The sequence below is a fragment of the Lemur catta genome, chromosome 6, assembly GCF_020740605.2.
Source record: "Lemur catta isolate mLemCat1 chromosome 6, mLemCat1.pri, whole genome shotgun sequence".
In the NCBI taxonomy this organism is placed as follows: domain Eukaryota; kingdom Metazoa; phylum Chordata; class Mammalia; order Primates; family Lemuridae; genus Lemur; species Lemur catta.
This window is the reverse complement of record NC_059133.1, coordinates 82,188,696-82,206,409: the sequence shown is the minus strand read 5'-3', so window position 1 is coordinate 82,206,409 and position 17,714 is coordinate 82,188,696. Positions and strand designations below refer to the sequence as shown.

Genomic DNA, 17,714 nt, shown 5'->3' with positions numbered 1-17,714 from the left:
CTGTTGTCACAGGCTCGGTGTGGGTCTGTGTGTGCTTTTGTTAACCATTCTATGTGAGACAATTTCTTAGTGTGGTCATTTTCAGTTGAGTAATAATACTAGTGAAAGATCTCTTAGAGCCTTGCTACTCAAAAATGTCACAGCAGCAGCATCAAGCACTTGTTAAAAATGTCCTATCTCAGGGCCTAACCTAAACCTACTGAATTAGAATCTATAATTAAGAGCCCATGTGATTCATATACACATTAAAGCTTGAGAAACATTGCTTTGGATTATTGAAACTATCTGAATAGTGTGAGTGCTTCGTCTGGCTTAGGTTTTCTTTCAAATACTAGGTTCTGCAGGTGTTCACATTTCATAGAATCAGTAAGTGTTCATTGAAAAAGAATTCATTGAGGCTGGGCACAGTGGCTCACGCCTGTAATCCTAGCACTCTGGGAGGACGAGGCAGGAGGATCGATCGAGGTCAGGAGTTCAAGACCAGCCTGAGCAAGAGCAAGACCCTGTCTCTACTAAGAATAGAAAGAAATGATCTGGACAGCTAAAAATATATACAGAAAAAAAAATTAGCTGGGGAGGGTGGCATATGCCTGTAGTCCCAGTTACACGGGAGGCTGAGGCAGAAGGATTGCTTAAGCCCAGGAGTTTAAGGTTGTTGTGAGCTAGGCTGACGCCACGGCACTCTAGCCCGGGCAACAGAGCAAGACTCTGTCTCAAAAAAAAAAAAATAATAATTGAGTGAAAAATTTTAGTATATATATGGTCCTGGAAATATTATAAGATGAGGTAGATTATTTCTAGGTCTGGTTGTTGTCTCATTATATACACTGTTACAGGAAGGACACTGCTTTCTGTGAAATTCATATCTAGCTCAGGGTCCTGTCAAAATCAGAAATTATCTGTCATTTGTTTCCAATACAATTGGAATTTTGCGTCAGAATGTTGCCTTCATCATTCTTAAGATTGGAGAGAACCACTGATTGTAGCATGCATGGGTCTGGGGCCAAAAGGAGCCTGAAGGCTTAGAATTGGATACTTCGTAGAAGTTGAAGGAGCCTAAGAGGGGCTGTGAAGCAGAATTTCAGTTGGCCTGCTAGATGGGGGGAGGGAGGGATCCTGAACATGTGTAGAGTGTCTTGAGTGTTACTGGCTATGGGCCTGCCCCACACTCTGTCATATTCACAACTTAGTCCCTAGAGGTGGACAGAGTTCATGCTCTTAACATTTACATTATGCTGTCATTTTATGAGTAGCTGTACCCACGTGAAGTAGTTTCAAGTGTATGGTATCACACATAGACTGACTAAACAATGCTTAGTGTTCATGGATATTTGGACATTTTGATAATGTTCCCCTTCTCTGGTAAAGGTAATAAGCAAAATTACGCTAAGCACTATGTAGATACATTGTGTAATGATAGTTGGATGTCTCTTAAGTATATGAGTCTCTCTTGACCTTACTTTATTTTGCCCAATTAAAAAAGAATTGATTTGGTTTCATTTTGAACTTTTTAATAAAAGCAGTACAGGTTAAAGCAAAATATAAAAAGGGTATATATAGTGAAAGATAAGTTTATCTCCAAGTCTTGGCACCCCCCTGTTGCAGACATCTGCTGGATTTTGCATATCTTTCTAAAGAGGTTATGCCCTTAGAGGGTAACTCATATCTCTGTCTCCCTCCCCAGCTTAGATATGCAAATTGGATCATTACTGCCCTGGACTTGGACGTGTGTGAGTTTTAACTATACCTTGGAAGATTGTATCATAATAGTTCGTTGAGGTTTATCACTTTTCCTAAGATTGTTTATAAATTGGGCATGATGTTTATTTAAAATTATTATTTCCCTTTGAAGTTAAATTAGTATGGTTTAAGTACGTGCTTTAAAGTTGAATGGTTTTAAAATACATAAAGTAGGTGATAAGGAAAACAGGCAACCATTTCAGGGTTAAGGGCCTTACGAAACTTGAAATTTCCAGGGATTGAATAAAAATTTATATTTCAGAATAGAAAATCCACCCTACCTACAGTGTGGCCCTGTAACAACAAACAATATATGATTATTCAGATATTCCAAGAGCTGATTGACATTTGAGATTTTTATAGAGATTACAGAGTTTTAGAATGAAGCTTTAGAGTTGAACTTTAGAATCTATATTGACTGGTAGATAGTTAGCCAGATGAACTTAAATACTAGAATATCCTTTAAAAGGAAATCTGAGATATTCTTCATATTTGAAGCAGCCTACAAAAACATTTTTGCTAACTTTTAAAAATGGGTGCATTTGTTCTTAGACAGGAATCATTGTAAAGCTTACTTAAGACCAGGCTTAGTGGCTCATGCCTATAATCCCAGTGCTTTGGGAGGCTGAGGAGGGAGGATCGCATGAGGCCAGGAGTTTGAGACCAACTTGGGCAACGTAGTGAGACCCCATCTCTAAAAAAATAAAAAAGAAAAATGAGCCAGGCATGGGGTGCTGTAGTCCCAGTTACTTAGGAGGCTAATAAGATGGGAAGATAGCTTGAGCCTAGGAGTTGGAAGCTTTGGTCATACCACTATATTCCAGCCTTGGCGACAGAGTGAGACCCTGCTCTGTCCCTAACCTAATAAACTAACAAAATTCATATTATTATTAATAACTTTCTTAGGACCGGGTGCAGTGGCTCACGCCTGTAATCCTAGTATTCTGGGAGGCCAAGGTGGGAGGATCGCTCGAGGTCAGGAGTTTAAGACCAGCCTGAACAAGAGTGAGACCCTATCACTACTAAAAATAGAAAGAAATTAGCTGGACAACTAAAAATATATATAGAAAAAATTAGCCAGGCATGGTTGTTCATGCCTGTAGTCCCAGCTACTTTGGGAGGCTGAGGCAGAAGCATTGCTTAAGTCCAGGAGTTTGAGGTTGCTGTGAGCTAGGCTGATGCCACGGCACTCTAGCCTGGGCAACAGAGCAAGACTCTGTCTCTAAAAAAATAAGTGAAATAAATAATTTTCTTAGGTGTGAGCAAATAAGGTCATATTGGTATATAGGTGAATAATCTTTTTTTTTTTTTTCCAGAAGGTGTGTGCTGAATTAACTGTGGTTGAAGTGTCATAATGTCTGCAACTTTCAAATGATTCAGAAAAGCAGATTACAGACAGCAAAGAGGGCAAAATATTAATTGAATTCTGATTTAGACATACTCTGTGTCTTTGACATTTTCCATGATAAAAACTTTGGGTGGAGGGAAGCATACCCCTTAAAAGTTAATATTATCTTCACAATTTAGTGGCATTGCTTAAATTGCATGCAGATACATAGCTTTTCATAGCTTTAGTCTGAAAACATTCTTACTGTTGATCCTTCTGATTGAAGCTACTTCCATGCACTTTATCTGTTGGGAAGATATTGAAAAAAATTAAAAAGTGAATTGCTTTTAAAATGAAGGCAAAAGTGTGTGTTACATTTTATTAAGGTGTGAAATTTTGAGCATTCTGACAATACAAATATGTACTTTTTTTAGTAAATAAAAGAATTACTTATATGTAATACTTTGTGTAGTAAATAAAAAGTGAAAGGGATTAATTGACATTTTCAGTCTTTTTTGGTGGCTAGAGAATAGTAAAAAAAAGAATTACATTTGAGGGCCAGGAAATATTTGGATTTTGGTAAAATCAGAGACTTAATGTATCCAGTTGTGCCTCTTGTGCTTTTTTATTTAGAAGGAAAAATACTGCAAAATTTCCCAACTTTTTTGACATGAAAAGAGGTAGGATGTGACAGCATTTAGTATTCTCAGATCAGTGAGTAGAAGAGATTTCAGGTCAACAAGTGACTTGCAGAATTGTAAAGATAATGCTTTGTGAATTATTTACAGCTGGAAATGATTACTTTCTCATGTTCCTTTGAACTATGGAAGGGATGAGATGTGATAAGCTATGTTTGTGTGTGGTTTGTTTTCTATAGGGTATAGTATTGGGGAGTTCATGTCTGCCAAAAGTTGCTGAAATTATCTCATATCTGGTTTTGAGGTACCATTGTGTTTCTGCCTAGATTTGCTCTTTATGCCAATGAATTAATTTCAAAGCATTGTTGTTTCCTCATGGAGAATATGGTTACTGTGCATTGTTCATATGGAGCAGAATGTCAAGTGGTATTCTTAATTAAATATTTATAAGATCATATTCATGTTAGTGAATTTCTAGGAATAACACAGCCTTTTTTCTTCTTTTGTAGCATAAGCAGTACTATAATGGATGTAGACAGCACAATTTCCAGTGGGCGTTCAACTCCAGCAATGATGAATGGACAAGGAAGCACTACTTCTTCAAGCAAAAATATTGCCTATAATTGTTGTTGGGACCAGTGCCAGGCTTGCTTCAACTCTAGCCCAGATCTGGCAGATCACATCCGTTCCATACATGTAGATGGTCAGCGAGGAGGGGTTGGTTTTGTCATTTCTTTTTTTCACTCCCTGTTTTCATTAGTTTTATTAAATTATAATTGCTAGTTAGGTTTTATTTCTGAAAGTAATTTGGGATTATTTTTATGTAGGCTTTATTTTTTCCAATGATTTTCTGACAATTACTTCCCACAAAATTGGTAGAATAAAATGAAAATAGGGTATATTATGTGTTGAATTTTAGTTTGCTTTTAAATATGTTATTTGGAAGAAATTAGACTTTTAAAAATATAGTGGAAATATTATAAGTGAATACAATATATTCCAAGGTTCTAATGTTTTGAGTTGAGAGCATTTAGGAATTAGCACAGTGTCCTGAATTTCCCTTGTTAGAAGGTCATAAATTATCCCTGATGCTGAAATTAACTGGAGAGACTGTTGCTACCAGGATTAGTATATGCAGTCCTTATTAAATGACAGCCTGAACTCGTTATTTGTGAGTGAGAATTGATCATCTTTCCCAGGTCTTGTCAGAGCTGATTTAGATAGAAAGTTCCGATTAGTCAGTATTGACCTATATCCTTTTAGGAATATATTTAATTTTGTTAGTTCATGTACCTTTTATTGGGTAGTGAATTAAGAACTAAGCAAATTAGGTGAGCTGGAGTGTAATGGACCAAAGTATTAATTTACACATTTTTTTCAACTTCACCTAGGTTTATCTTGAATATTTACCACACTTAGTAGGTTTTCCAGAAAGTAATGTCACATCGTAAGTGCAGGTAACTTATTAGACCATGCATCTCCTACAAGCCTGCCATCATTGTTGAGGAACACTGATACTAAAGTGGTTAAAATCATGGTTTAAATGGGTTGGTAAACTGTTTCCAAGGTTCTGTTGATATTTAGATTGTAGTATTTTGATTTTTTTTTTTTTTGGTTCAACATGCAACCATGTATGCATTTCTAACATTTTGACCAGAGGTGTCACATTTGAAATGTCTTTAAGAAATACCTGTGCCTGTCACAATATGTTATAATGTGTCAGCAATCTTTTGATTACTCAAACTTGATAAGTAAACATTTGTACATTTGTCTTCCTGTTAGATTTAATATGTGTGATGTTTGAGGAACCAGTAAAATGTTATACTTCTGCATGGTCTATAAATGAACTGTGTCCATCATCTAGTATTTTTTAACTGTAAAACCCAGCGCAGTGGTTAGACTGCTTTGGTAACTCAAGCCTCCCTCCAGCCCTAATATATCAGATACTTAGTGTGAACTATCTTAGCAAGTTGGTTCTATTATAGATCTGCCTTTTGTGAGCCAGTGCTTGATGTCAATTGGTGTACACCACTTTTGAGCCATGGGATGATACTTTTTTGTCACTTGACTTAGCAACTACATATAGAATCATGAGCTATGTAGGACATCACTGGGCTTCTATTAGTAGATGTGGGAAGATTTTACATTTCTAAGTTTCGGAATCGTATAAGTTGAGTTGACATACAGCCTTATGAGAATGTTTTCAGCCCTTTACAGATTTATAGGAAAAAATGCAGTTATAGACTGAACTCTCTAAATTAAATGTATAATGTAATCCCTGCAACTGCATGTACCTTATTGATATTACAGAACTAAGTGTGAAATTTTGGTATTTCTGCTATAAGTACTATCTTGTTGAAATGAAACCCCCCCATGTCATTTCTTGAATCCTTACTGATACTACTTTAATACAAATAATACGATTCTCTAGCTGATTTTAAGAGTAATGCCATTTTGACCAAAGAAAGGAGTCCTCATTTTTGAAAGACATTTGCTAAACTATAAATGTAAAGGATCAAAGAAATGTGGAGAGTGCATCCAGTGTTTTCTGAATGCCAGTCGTTAGTATGTAGACTATGTTTTCTGAATGATAAAATATGTATGAGCATTGGAAAACTTGGTGGTACTATAAACGATAAGAAAACTCTTTACCTGATTTTGTGCTTTGAGTTTGGAGTTTGTTTTGAGGAGTAGTTGTGGGTTTTTTTTTTTTTTTTTTTTTTTTGAGATGGCCTTTTTGAAGGTAACTTTAAAAAAAATTTTTTTAACCATTTTTAAGTGTGCAGTTCAGTGGCATTAAGTACGTTCGCATTATTATGCAATCATCACCGCTGTCTGTCACCAGAACTTTCTCATCATCATCCCGATTTGAAGCCTGTACCCATTAAACAAACTCATTCTCTTCTCCCACCATCTCCTGGTAGTCACTATTCTACTTTCGGTCTCTATGAATTTGACTATTCTAGGTGCCTTATATAAGTGGAAAAGAGCTGATTTTGGTGGCCTAATTATTATTTTTTTTAGATTTCTTACTTCTTTCTACCCCAAGTGTTAAACTGTCATCGTGGAGCAGAAACAGATGAGGAAAAAGTTGGTAACCATAGAAAATTTTATGCTTCCAATTATTAAAAGATGACAATTTTACTAGAACAGTAAGTTAGCAAGATCTAAATACTATGTTTCTCTTCATTTTCTTATTCATCTGTAAATCTTCACCCTGGGAAAAACAAAACTGTTATAGCTTAGAAACATTTTCCTCCTGGTGGGCTATTTATGTTGCTATGTCCATGTGGACTTTAATTATATCTGGAGGCTGAAGTCAAGTGGCATTTAGGTTTTCTTGATGTTTTCATATAACAAAGTGGGTGGGCACGTGACTCTGTACACTAGAAATTTTTTTGAGACAGTGTCTGACTCTGTCGCCCTGGCTAGAGTGCCATGGCGTCAGCCTAGCTCACAGCAACCTCAAACTCCTGGGCTCAAGCAATCCTCCTGCCTCAGCCTCCTGAGTAGCTGGGAATACAGACATGCACCACCATGTCCAGGTAATTTTTTCTATGTATATTTTTAGTTGTCCAGCTAATTTCTTTCTATTTTTAGTAGAGATAGGGTCTCGCTCTTGCTCAGGCTGGTCTCGAACTCCTGGCCTCGAGTGATCCTCCTGCCTCAGCCTCCCAGAGTGCTGGGATTATAGACGTGGGCCACCACGCCCGGCCCATAGAAATTAAATTGATCATTTAAATACCAAATTATGAGTATACCTTTTAAAAAATTATGAATCTTTGATTTCAAAAATAAAAGCAAACGGGCAAAAAAGTCAAATCAGTCTTTTGTGTTACGTATAATAGAATTATGTCCTTGGGTCCATACTTCTGTGTCTGACTAGGTTCCAAAGACTAGACTCTGAGCTGTTTTACTCATCTAATTTCAAATCCCAGCGTCCTCTTACTATACACCTAAGTCTTGGTAGGTAAGGAACTTCATCTTGTTTAGTATAAGATCTATTAGTATTCCGTTCTTTCTTTCTTAAATATTTTTCACCTTAAAAACAATTTCCAGAAAGCTGTTCGGGTTTCTTTTTTTTTTGGATACAGAGTCTCACTCTGAGACCAATTCTGGAGTGCAGTGGCATAATCATACATAGCTAGCTCACTGCCACCTTCAACTCTTAAGTGTAAGCCACCGTGCGCAGCCTAAGTTTATTTTTGTATGTATTCTTTTTTTCTTTTTCCTTTCCTTTTTTTTGTCTTTTTTTTTTTTTTTTTGAGATGAGGTCTCACTCTGTCATCCGGGCTGGAGTGCAGTGGTGTTATCATAGCTCACTGTAGCCTCCACCCCTGGGATTCAAGCAGTCCTCCTGCCTCATCCTCCCAAGTAACTGGGACTTGTACAGGCGTGTAGTACCACACTCAGCTAAATTTATTTTTTGTAGAGACAGGGTCTTCATGTTGCCCAGGCTTGTCTCAAACTCCAGGGCTCAAGTAATTCTCCCACCTCAGCTTCCCAAAGTGCTAGGTCCAGGTGTGAGCCACTGCACCCAACCTGTTGTATTCTTTGGTGTGTTTTCTGTTGGGGGACAGAGGGAGGAGATTTTGGTGAGAGGGAAGATAGGTTATTATTTGAAGACTTGATTGAGGCCAGTCATCTTTGTGTGTTTTAAAAAGTGTTATTTGTAGACTAAATTTGTAGGTTAAATTGGAGTGCTGCTAGGATGTGAGATCAATCTGAGGAGGTGATTTGAGTTTTGAGTGCCAATCTAGTATATCCTAAATACAACATGAGATTGGTCATATCTTTTGCATTAAATGAGAAATATTTCATTTTTATGATTTGAATGTTTTATTAAATATTTTTGTCTTCTGTTCTATTAAATATCTTTTAGTGGGAAATTGATGTTAATTCATTTAATATGGTTAAAAATAATAGGACAACAATTATATTTGTCATTTTTGATGGATCTTGAAAAAGCAGACTGATTTGAGACAAAATAATTGTATCTAAAAAAATTTTGCTTTTCTTTATATGTTTACATCTTATAAAAGAGCTGTTTTTTCTTCCCTTAGAAATGTTAGCACTTGAAGGTACCATGGGATCATCCATCCAACGCCTTCCTTACTTTAGATGTTATATCTCTTACTTTATTTATTTTTTAGAGACAGAGTCTCACTCTGGCATCCAGGCTAGAATACAGTGGTAACTTCAAATTCCTGGGTTCATGCTATTCTCCCACCTCAACCTCCCAAGTAGCTGGAACTACAGGCACATGTCACCATGCCTGGCTAATTTTTAAAATTTCTGTAGAGATATGGTTTTAGTATGTTGCCTAGGCTGGTCTTGAACTCCTGGCCTCAAGCAATCCTCCTGCCTCAGCCTCCTAAAGTGCTGGCATTACAGGCATGAGCCACTATGCCTGGCCATATCTGTTAGTTATATAAAATCTTTTTGTGTCATTTTACTGCGAAAGGAACCAATTACTCATTATAATTAGACCGTTATTTATTTTGGCATGTAGATTATACTGTTTACCTGCTCTGTATTTAGAATATATTAAATATTTGGCTGATTTTAATTTACTGGTAATAACTGAATTTCTTTATGCATACTTAGGCTTCTGTCAGGTTACACTGCGTTCCTTTGCAGTGGATTTTTCATTTATTTACAGAAAAATTTGTTGGATTCAGTTTGCACTCAGGTGTAAGATGTTTAGGTGTAAGTATATTTATACCATCACATAAGCCATTGTAGATATAGGCCATGCATACATTCAGATAAATACACTGTTAGATTTGTTCAAGGATGTTGATCAAAGTGAAGGAGACTAAGACTACCCTTGGTTCCCAGATTTGTACCAGGGGTTTTCATTTTGGACATTTTAGAGGAGATCCCTGAAGGTAAAGCTGACCGTTCTGACAGAACTCAGACTTCTTAGAGTTGTCAACAGAAAGCCCAAACCTCCCTGCAGCATTGAAACTTTAGATCTCTACATCTCCATTGTAAATTTGAAGATTCTTTGATAGAATTAAAAAAATACTCTTTTAAGGGCTGTGTGAGGTTTTTTTTCTTTTTTCTTTTTAATTTTCCTGGACAGTCTGGCAGAAAAATCTGATGGTGGTTATTTTGAGAAGGGACCTTCAGTGTCTAATATAAACCCAGTTTTTCTGTTGACTAGTTTTTCTTAGGGAATATATAATCTTATATCTTTACAAATATAAGATACATGTTTTGGAGTTATCAAATGTGTTGTCAGAGTGTCTCTGAAAAAGGAAATAGAGGCTTAGATTCTAAGTGATTCTTCCAAGATTACATAGCTGCAAAGCAAAAGAGCTGGATAGAATTCAGGTTGTCGATTTCCTTCCTCCCTCCCTCCCTTTTGCTCAGGCTGGTCTCGAACTCCTGAGCTCAAGCAATCCTCCCGCCTCGGCCTGTCAGAGTGGTAGGATTACAGGCGTGAGCCACTGCGCCCAGCCGAGGTTGTCCATCTTCTATTTCTATTATATCTAATACAACCTAATGTGACATAAGTCTCTGTATCATAAGAGACTGGACTGTGGACCTTTGTGTCTTATTCTAATTAAAATAGCCAGACCTTAATTCAAATAGGATAGAAGAACGATGACAAATTATATTCTTTAACATATTCCTCCCAAATTTGGATTGAATTTGAACCCTATGGTGTTTGATTTTCAGGGCTTAACTTTTACAATGGGAGAGTTTCTAAAGATAGATTATAAAAATGTTTTTCACATTTCGTGTATTTAAAAAATCTCAGGTTTGAAGAAGACCCTTTTTGTCAGATTTTGGGCCGCTTTTTTTGTCAGAAGAGCTTCCTGATACAGGTTAGGGAAGTAAATTTAGCTTTTGAATGGTTTTGTGTTTTTCGTGTAGCCTTCGTGTGGAATTTTAGTGCCAGTTTGGTGTATCAAGACTGTCTTTGTGGAAGTTTAGTGTTTTTTTCTCCCAGAATTATTTTTTAAATATTTCATTCCAATATAGCTAAACACAGATAACTTTGGTGTCTTTATAGTTATTTCATTTTTCTATAAATTTCACTAGGTTGAAGGTTTTGGTTTTTCTTTGAATCTGAACATTTTGCCTTCAGTGTTACTGGACATTATTCCATCTGGACTCTAGACCATACCTACTCACTAATTAATGCTGTATCTGATGTAATTATAGAGTCTGCCATTGTCTCCATAGTCATGTTTGCTTATAGGAAAAAAAACTAGAAGTTAGAGATAGTTGTTTCTCCCAAACATAATGGTTGATTTGTTAGGTAGAGGTAATGATTATCTGGAAGGAACTGAGTGCTGCCTTCTCTGATTTGAGAGTAGTTCACAGTAGGAGTTACTTCAGAATCTTCTTTTTTTTGAGACAGAGTGTCACTTTGTTGCCCAGGCTAGAGTGAGTGCCGTGGCGTCAGCCTAGCTCACAGCAACCTCAAACTCCTGGGCTTAAGCGACCTACTGCCTCAGCCTCCCGAGTAGCTGGGACTACAGGCACGCACCACCATTCCCGGCTAATTTTTTCTATATATATTTTAGTTGGCCAGATAATTTCTTTCTATTTTTAGTAGAGACGGGGTCTTGCTCTTGCTCAGGCTGGTCTCGAACTCCTGACCTCGAGCGATCCTCCTGCCTCGGCCTCCCAGAGTGCTAGGATTACAGGCGTGAGCCACCGCGCCTGGCCCAGAATCTTCTTAACATCAAGATTAATCAACAGGATTCTTCATTGTTACAAAAATTGTTATAAAAATTAATTTTATTCCCAAATACTTTATTAATTTTATTCCCAAATACTTCCTTTAAAGCATTTCTGTTTATGTGGTATGACTTGTGAGAGAATTTTAAACCAACCCCTGATTCACTGGATTGAAAATTTAAGACTCTAAGTCTAGTAGTCTTGAGTCAGGAAATTGATAGATGGCACTGATTATCTGCATGTGATTATCAAACAATATTGAATTAACTTCTATAGCATTTAAGTATTGCTTAAAATTTTTTCTTTTCCTAGATTTTTTTTTTTTTTTTTTTTGAGACAGAGCCTCACTCTGTTGCCCGGGTTAGAGTGCCGTGGCATCAGCCTAGCTCACAGCAACCTCAAACTCCTGGGCTCAAGCAATCCTCCTGCCTCAGCCTCCCAAGTAGCTGGGACTACAGGCATGTGCCACCATGCCCAGCTAATTTTTTTTTCTATGTATATTTTTAGCCGTCCAAATAATTTCTTTCTATTTTTAGTAGAGACAGGGTCTCGCTCTTGCTCAGGTTGGTCTCGAACTCCTGACCTCGAGTGATCCTCCCGCCTTGGCCTCCCATAGTGCTAGAATTACAGGCGTGAGCCACCGCACCTGGTCTCTTTTCCTAGATTTTTAAAAAGTAACTTTTAACTCTGGGAACCTCAGACATCAGTTTATAAATGTGCTAGGGTCAGAATGAAGTAGGAAATGTTGACTTCCTTTATCTACTTAACTAAAAGAAACTAGCAAATCTATTGTGGAATCAGGATGCAGTAACATTCTCTCAACATTTGTGTCAAATGGCAGTGGTGATATTGCCTTGTTAGACCTTTTTGACATAAAGTGGTTTCGTTTTTGACTGAAAATTGACCTCAGTTATTTGTTTATAGATTGTCAGTTTTTTCTAGTCTTTTAAAAAAATTTGTTTTAGACTGGCTATTTAAAGAATGTTTCCTCAGTTCTTTATATAGCTTTGTTGTGTTCTGTGTATAGTACAGTATAGTCTTCAAAACGTGACTATAATTGTTCTTAACCTTAGAAAAGAACAGAGTGTATAAATGGTACATTCAAGGTAATGATTGCAATAGGTTCATATTTTTCTCACTGATGGGAAGCAGTTTTCAATGTTCAGTTTGATAGACATACCATCAACTAGGAAATTGATATATCACTAGTAAGAAGATGGTAAAGATTAGATTATTAGTCTTGGTACTTTCTAAATCCAGTCATACTCAGTACCCTTAAACCTAAGAATGTGAACCTATTATGATGATAGGGTAGCCCACTGCTTTTACTACTACATTAATTTAACATTTATATTAAATTTTTTTTCATAATCAGGGTATTTGGAAATAGTTTGTTTTTTTTGTTTTTGGAGACAGAATCTCCCTGTGTTGTCCTAGCTAGAGTGCAGTGGGGTCCTCCATAGCTCACTGCAACCTCAAACTCCTGGGCTCAAGGGATCCTCCTGCCTCAGCCTCCCAAGAAGCTGGTACTATAGGCATGCACTTCCACGCCCGACTAATTTTTCTGTTTTTTTTGTAGAGATGGGGTCTCGCTCTTGCTCAGGCTGGTCTCGAACTCCTGAGCTCAAGTGATCCTCCTGCCTCCGCCTCCCAGAGTGCTAGGATTAGAGGCGTGCTGGAAATAATTCTTAATATTGGAATTTGTGTTAGTATGCCCGGCTGGAAATAATTCTTAATATAAGAGTTTTTGTTAGTATGCATGTGAGAATAGAAAAGCATGCGTAGAAAAATTACAATTTGAGGATTTAATTTTTACTCATTCTTTGAAGTTGAAAATACCTATCCACTAATTACATTGTTTATTTTATTAATTTTAATTATTTTTATGCCTTTATATTTTGCTGATATTTAAAATTAATAGATGCTTGTTCCTTTGTGCAGTAAATACAAAAATATAAATAATGGGCCATGGTCCTAGTTCGTAGGGATACACTATATTTTTTTAGTATGTTTCCTTCTCAGTAGTACTTTGTGATTGGTGTGTCATTCCGTGTTGAGGGAGTGGACAGCAAGCTGAATGGGCAAGGATCAATACAGTGCCTTCACTGGGAAGTTTAGAAGTTTAACTACATTAAGCATTTTGATTCGCTAATACATTAAATGGCTCTTTTTGTCAATTGAAGATTTGTAACATCTTCTTTTTGAACTTAAAGGAATGAAAACTCTTTGAAATAAGTGATGAAAATTAATATGGCTCTTTTTTTTTTGACAGGTATTTGTTTGCTTATGGAAAGGTTGTAAAGTCTATAACACTCCATCGACCAGTCAGAGTTGGTTACAGAGGCATATGCTGACACACAGTGGAGACAAACCGTTCAAGGTAAGTATGTATGTGAGTTTTTCTTTTAAACTTCAATTTAAGCTAATGTGTTTTTTAATAGGCATATTTTTGCTCTTATAAAAATTTTCTAAAGAACCACTTATTTTAACATTCCTTTAGGTGCATGGAATTTCAAAAAGTAGATGGAGATAAAGATAATTTAATCCAATTTTTACAATTTGAAAAACAGAAAAAAAGTTGCTGTAATGTTAGGGTCTTGAAAATAGCTAGGAGGCAGACCAGTGACATCAAACCTTGTCAGCTGTCATTAATACTTTGTGTTCTGATTATGTTTTCTTACTGTCAGAGGTTTCAGCCTCTTTTATTAGCAAACAACATTGACTATTATAGGAAATAAATTGTGCATCACTAAGGGATTTGGTTCCTTTCACTCAGTTTTGAGGTCATACTACTGGGCTTAGTTGTAAATCACTTTGTCAAATTAGATGTGTTCTGGGAAGTCTTTATAAAGCACAAGTTTGTGTAAAAATCATTTTTCCATTTATCCTCATTAAAAATTAAATAAAATATTTTGGTTTCTAATTAAAGAATGCATGTACTACAGAGATTAAAAGTTTGGGTTTAAAGAAGCTTAATAGTTGTTAAAACTGTTATATCTACTGGAATGTAAATACTGTGCCAGAAACTTCCCTTGGGTTTCATAGTGAATGAGGTAATTGTGGAGTTGCTTTTAAAAATAAGTTAATTTTTTTTTGAAAAGGCAATCATTAACAAGTTAAATTATTAAAGAAAATTTATGTTGAGAAATCTTGGCTTCCTTGCCTGTTCCCATATCCCCCTTCCTCCCATACATAATTACTGTTATTGTTTTTCGTGAATTCTTGTAGTATTTCTATATGGAACTACAAGCAGATAAATACGTAGTCTCATTCTCTTTTCTTTTACATAAAATCTAGTAAACTATAAAGTGTCTGTACCCTGCTTTTTTAAAAAATAAGCTTTTAACTTGAGAAGAGATTTAAATATATAGATTAGTAAAGTTCCCATATACCCAGGTTTTCCCCATGATTGATATCGCATAGTGTGTATCCGTATCTTGCTTTTTGAATGTACTTTACACTAGCATCTTTCCATATCAATTCATAGTGAATATTCTCTCTTTTTAAAAGAAGTTTCATAGTATTTCATTGTGTGGTTGTAGCAGTTTGTTTAACCAAGCTTTATATAAGACACTTCAAGTCTTACTATTATAAATTGTGCTACAGTGATGAATCTTGAACATCTGTCATTTTGCATTTTGTATACGTATAATTAGATACGTAGGAAAAATTCCCCAAAATGATATGAGTGAATCAAAGGCTATATAAACGTTGGTAATTTTGACAAATATTGCCAAAATGCCGTTCGTAGAGGTTGTGCCATCATCAGCAATATTAGAGCATATGCCTTCTCCAAAGCCTTGCTAATTGGATGTTGTCAAACTTTTGGATTTTTGCCACCCTAAGAGGTGAGAAATCATATCCTAATGTAATTTATTTATTAAATTTCAGACTGTTAAGGGGGTACAAGTGTCTTTGTTACATGGATACCTCATATAATACTTAAGTCAGGGCTTTTGGTGTGCCTGTCACCAGAATAGTGTTCATTGTACTCAATAAATAAGTTTTTATCCCATGCCCCTCCTGCCACCCTCCCCTTTTCTTGGTTTCTGATGTGCTTTATATCGCTTTGTGCCTGTGTGTACGCATCATTTAGCTCTCATTTATAAGTGAGCACATATGGTGTTTGGTTTTCCATTCCTGAGATACTTCACTTAGCATAATGATCGTCTCCAGTTCCATCCAAGCTGCTGCAAATGACATTATTTCATTCTTTTTGATGGCTGAGTAGTACTCCATATATACATATACCACATTTTCTTTATCCGTTCATGAATTGATGGGCACTTAGGTTGATTGTGCATCTTACAATTGTGAGTTGTGCCGCTGTAAACATTTGGGTGCAGGTGTCTTTTTTATAAAATGACTTCTTTTCCTTTGGGTAGATACCCAGCAGTGGGTTTGCTGGATCAAGTGGTAGGTCTACATTTATTTCTTTGAGGAATCTCCATACTGTTTTCTATAGAGGTTATACGAATTTGCAGTCCCACCAACAGTGTATAAGCATTCCTTTCTCTCTGCATCCGCACCAGCATCTATTGTTGTTTGACTTTTTAGTAATAGTCATCTGGCTGGACATGGTGGCTCGTACCTGTAATCCTAGCTCTCTGGGAGGCCGAGATACTAGGATCACTTGGACTCAGGAGTTCAAGACCAGCTTCAGCAAGAGTGAGATCCTGTCTCTACAAAAACTAGAAAAAATTAGCTGGGTGTGTTGGCACATGCCTGTAGCCCCAGCTACTCAGGAAGCTGAGGTAGGAGGATCTCTTGACCCTGGGAGTTTGAAGTTGTAGTGAGCTATGATGATGCTGCTGCACGCTAGCAAGGGTGACAGTGCAAGATCATCTCTTCAAAAAAAAAAAAAATATATATAGCATGTATATATATATATATATATATATATAGCCATTCTGAGAGGGGTAGGGTGGCATCTCATTGTGGGTTTTTTGTTTTGTTTTGTTTTGTTTTGTTTTGTTTTTTGAGACAGCCTCACTCTGTTGCCCTGAGTAGAGTACGGTGGCATCATCCTAACTCACAGCAACCTCAAACTCCTGGGCTCAAGCGATCTTCCTGTCTCAGCCTCCCGAGTAGGTGGGACTACAGGCACAAACATGATGCCCAGCTCATTTTTTTCTATTTTTAGTAGAGATAGAGTCTTGCTCTTGCTCAGGCTGGTCTCAAACTCCTGACGTCAACTGATCCTCTCACCTTGGCCTCCCAGAGTGCTAAGATTACAGGCATGGGCCACCACCCTCATCCTCATTGTGGTTTTAATTTGCATTTCCCTGATAATTAGTGATGTTGAGTATTTTTTTATCTTTATTGGCCATTTGTATCTCTTCTTTGGAAAACTTCTGTTTATGTCTTTTGCCCACTTGTTTTTTTTTTTTTGAGACAAAGTCTCTCTGTTGCCCAGGTTAGAGAGCAGTGGCGTCATTATAGCTCACAGCAACCTCAAACTCCTGGGCTCAAATGATCCTCCTGCCTCAATCTCCAGAGTAGCTGGGACTACAGAGGAGAACCACCACGCCTGGCTAATTTTTCTATTTTTTGTAGAGGTGGGGTCTTGCTCTTGCTTTTGCTCAGACTGGTCTCAAACTCCTGGTCTCAAGCAGTCCTCACACCTCAGCCTCCCAAAGTGCTGGGATTACAGGAGTGAGCCCAAGTCCCTGTGCCTGGCCTTTGCCCACTTTTTGATGGGGTTGTTTTTTTTCTTACTGATTTGTTTGGGTTCTTTGTAGATCCTGGATGTTAGTCCTTTGTCAGATGTATAGTTTGTGAATATTTTCTCTCATTTTGTCAGTTGTCTATTCATTTTGTTGATTATTTCCTTTGCTGTGCAGAAGCCTTTTAATTTAATGAAGTTCCATTTATTTATTTTTATTGTTGCTGTATTTGCCTCTGGGGTCTTAATCATAAATTCTTTGCCTAGGCTGGTGTCTAAAAGAGTTTTTTCTACATTTTCTTATAGAATGTTTATGGTTTCATGCCTTACATTTAATTCTTTTATCCATCCTGAATTAATTTTTGTATGGCAAGAGATAGGGGTCCTGTTTCATTCTTCTGCATGTGGCTGTCCACTTTTCCCAGCACCATTTATTGAACAGGGCTTCCTTTCCCCAGGATATTTTGTTGTCTGCTTTGTTGAAGATTGGTTGGTTGTAGGTAGATGGTTTTATTCCTGGGTTCTCTGTTCTGTTCCATTGATCTCTACTTTTATACCAGTATCATGCTGGTTTGGTTCTTACAGCCTTGTAGTATAATTTGAAGTCAAGTAATGTGATGCCTCCAGATTTGTTCTTTTTGCTTAA

The 17,714-nt window shown here is 36.9% G+C and overlaps 1 protein-coding gene across 4 annotated transcripts in view; it reads left to right on the top strand.

The window, feature by feature from the left end:
- The window catches only part of AEBP2 (AE binding protein 2), a 68,959-nt gene that overhangs the window by 18,695 nt on the left and 32,550 nt on the right, over positions 1-17,714 (top strand). For all 4 annotated transcript variants that reach the window (XR_006735836.1, XR_006735837.1, XM_045554236.1 and 1 more), the window contains exons 2-3: positions 4,215-4,422; positions 13,676-13,783. Coding sequence is in view for 2 of the 4 variants with exons in the window: in XM_045554236.1 (XP_045410192.1) it covers positions 4,215-4,422; positions 13,676-13,783 (316 nt within the window). In the remaining 2 variants the exon portion in view is untranslated. The remainder of the gene's footprint in view (positions 1-4,214; positions 4,423-13,675; positions 13,784-17,714) is intronic.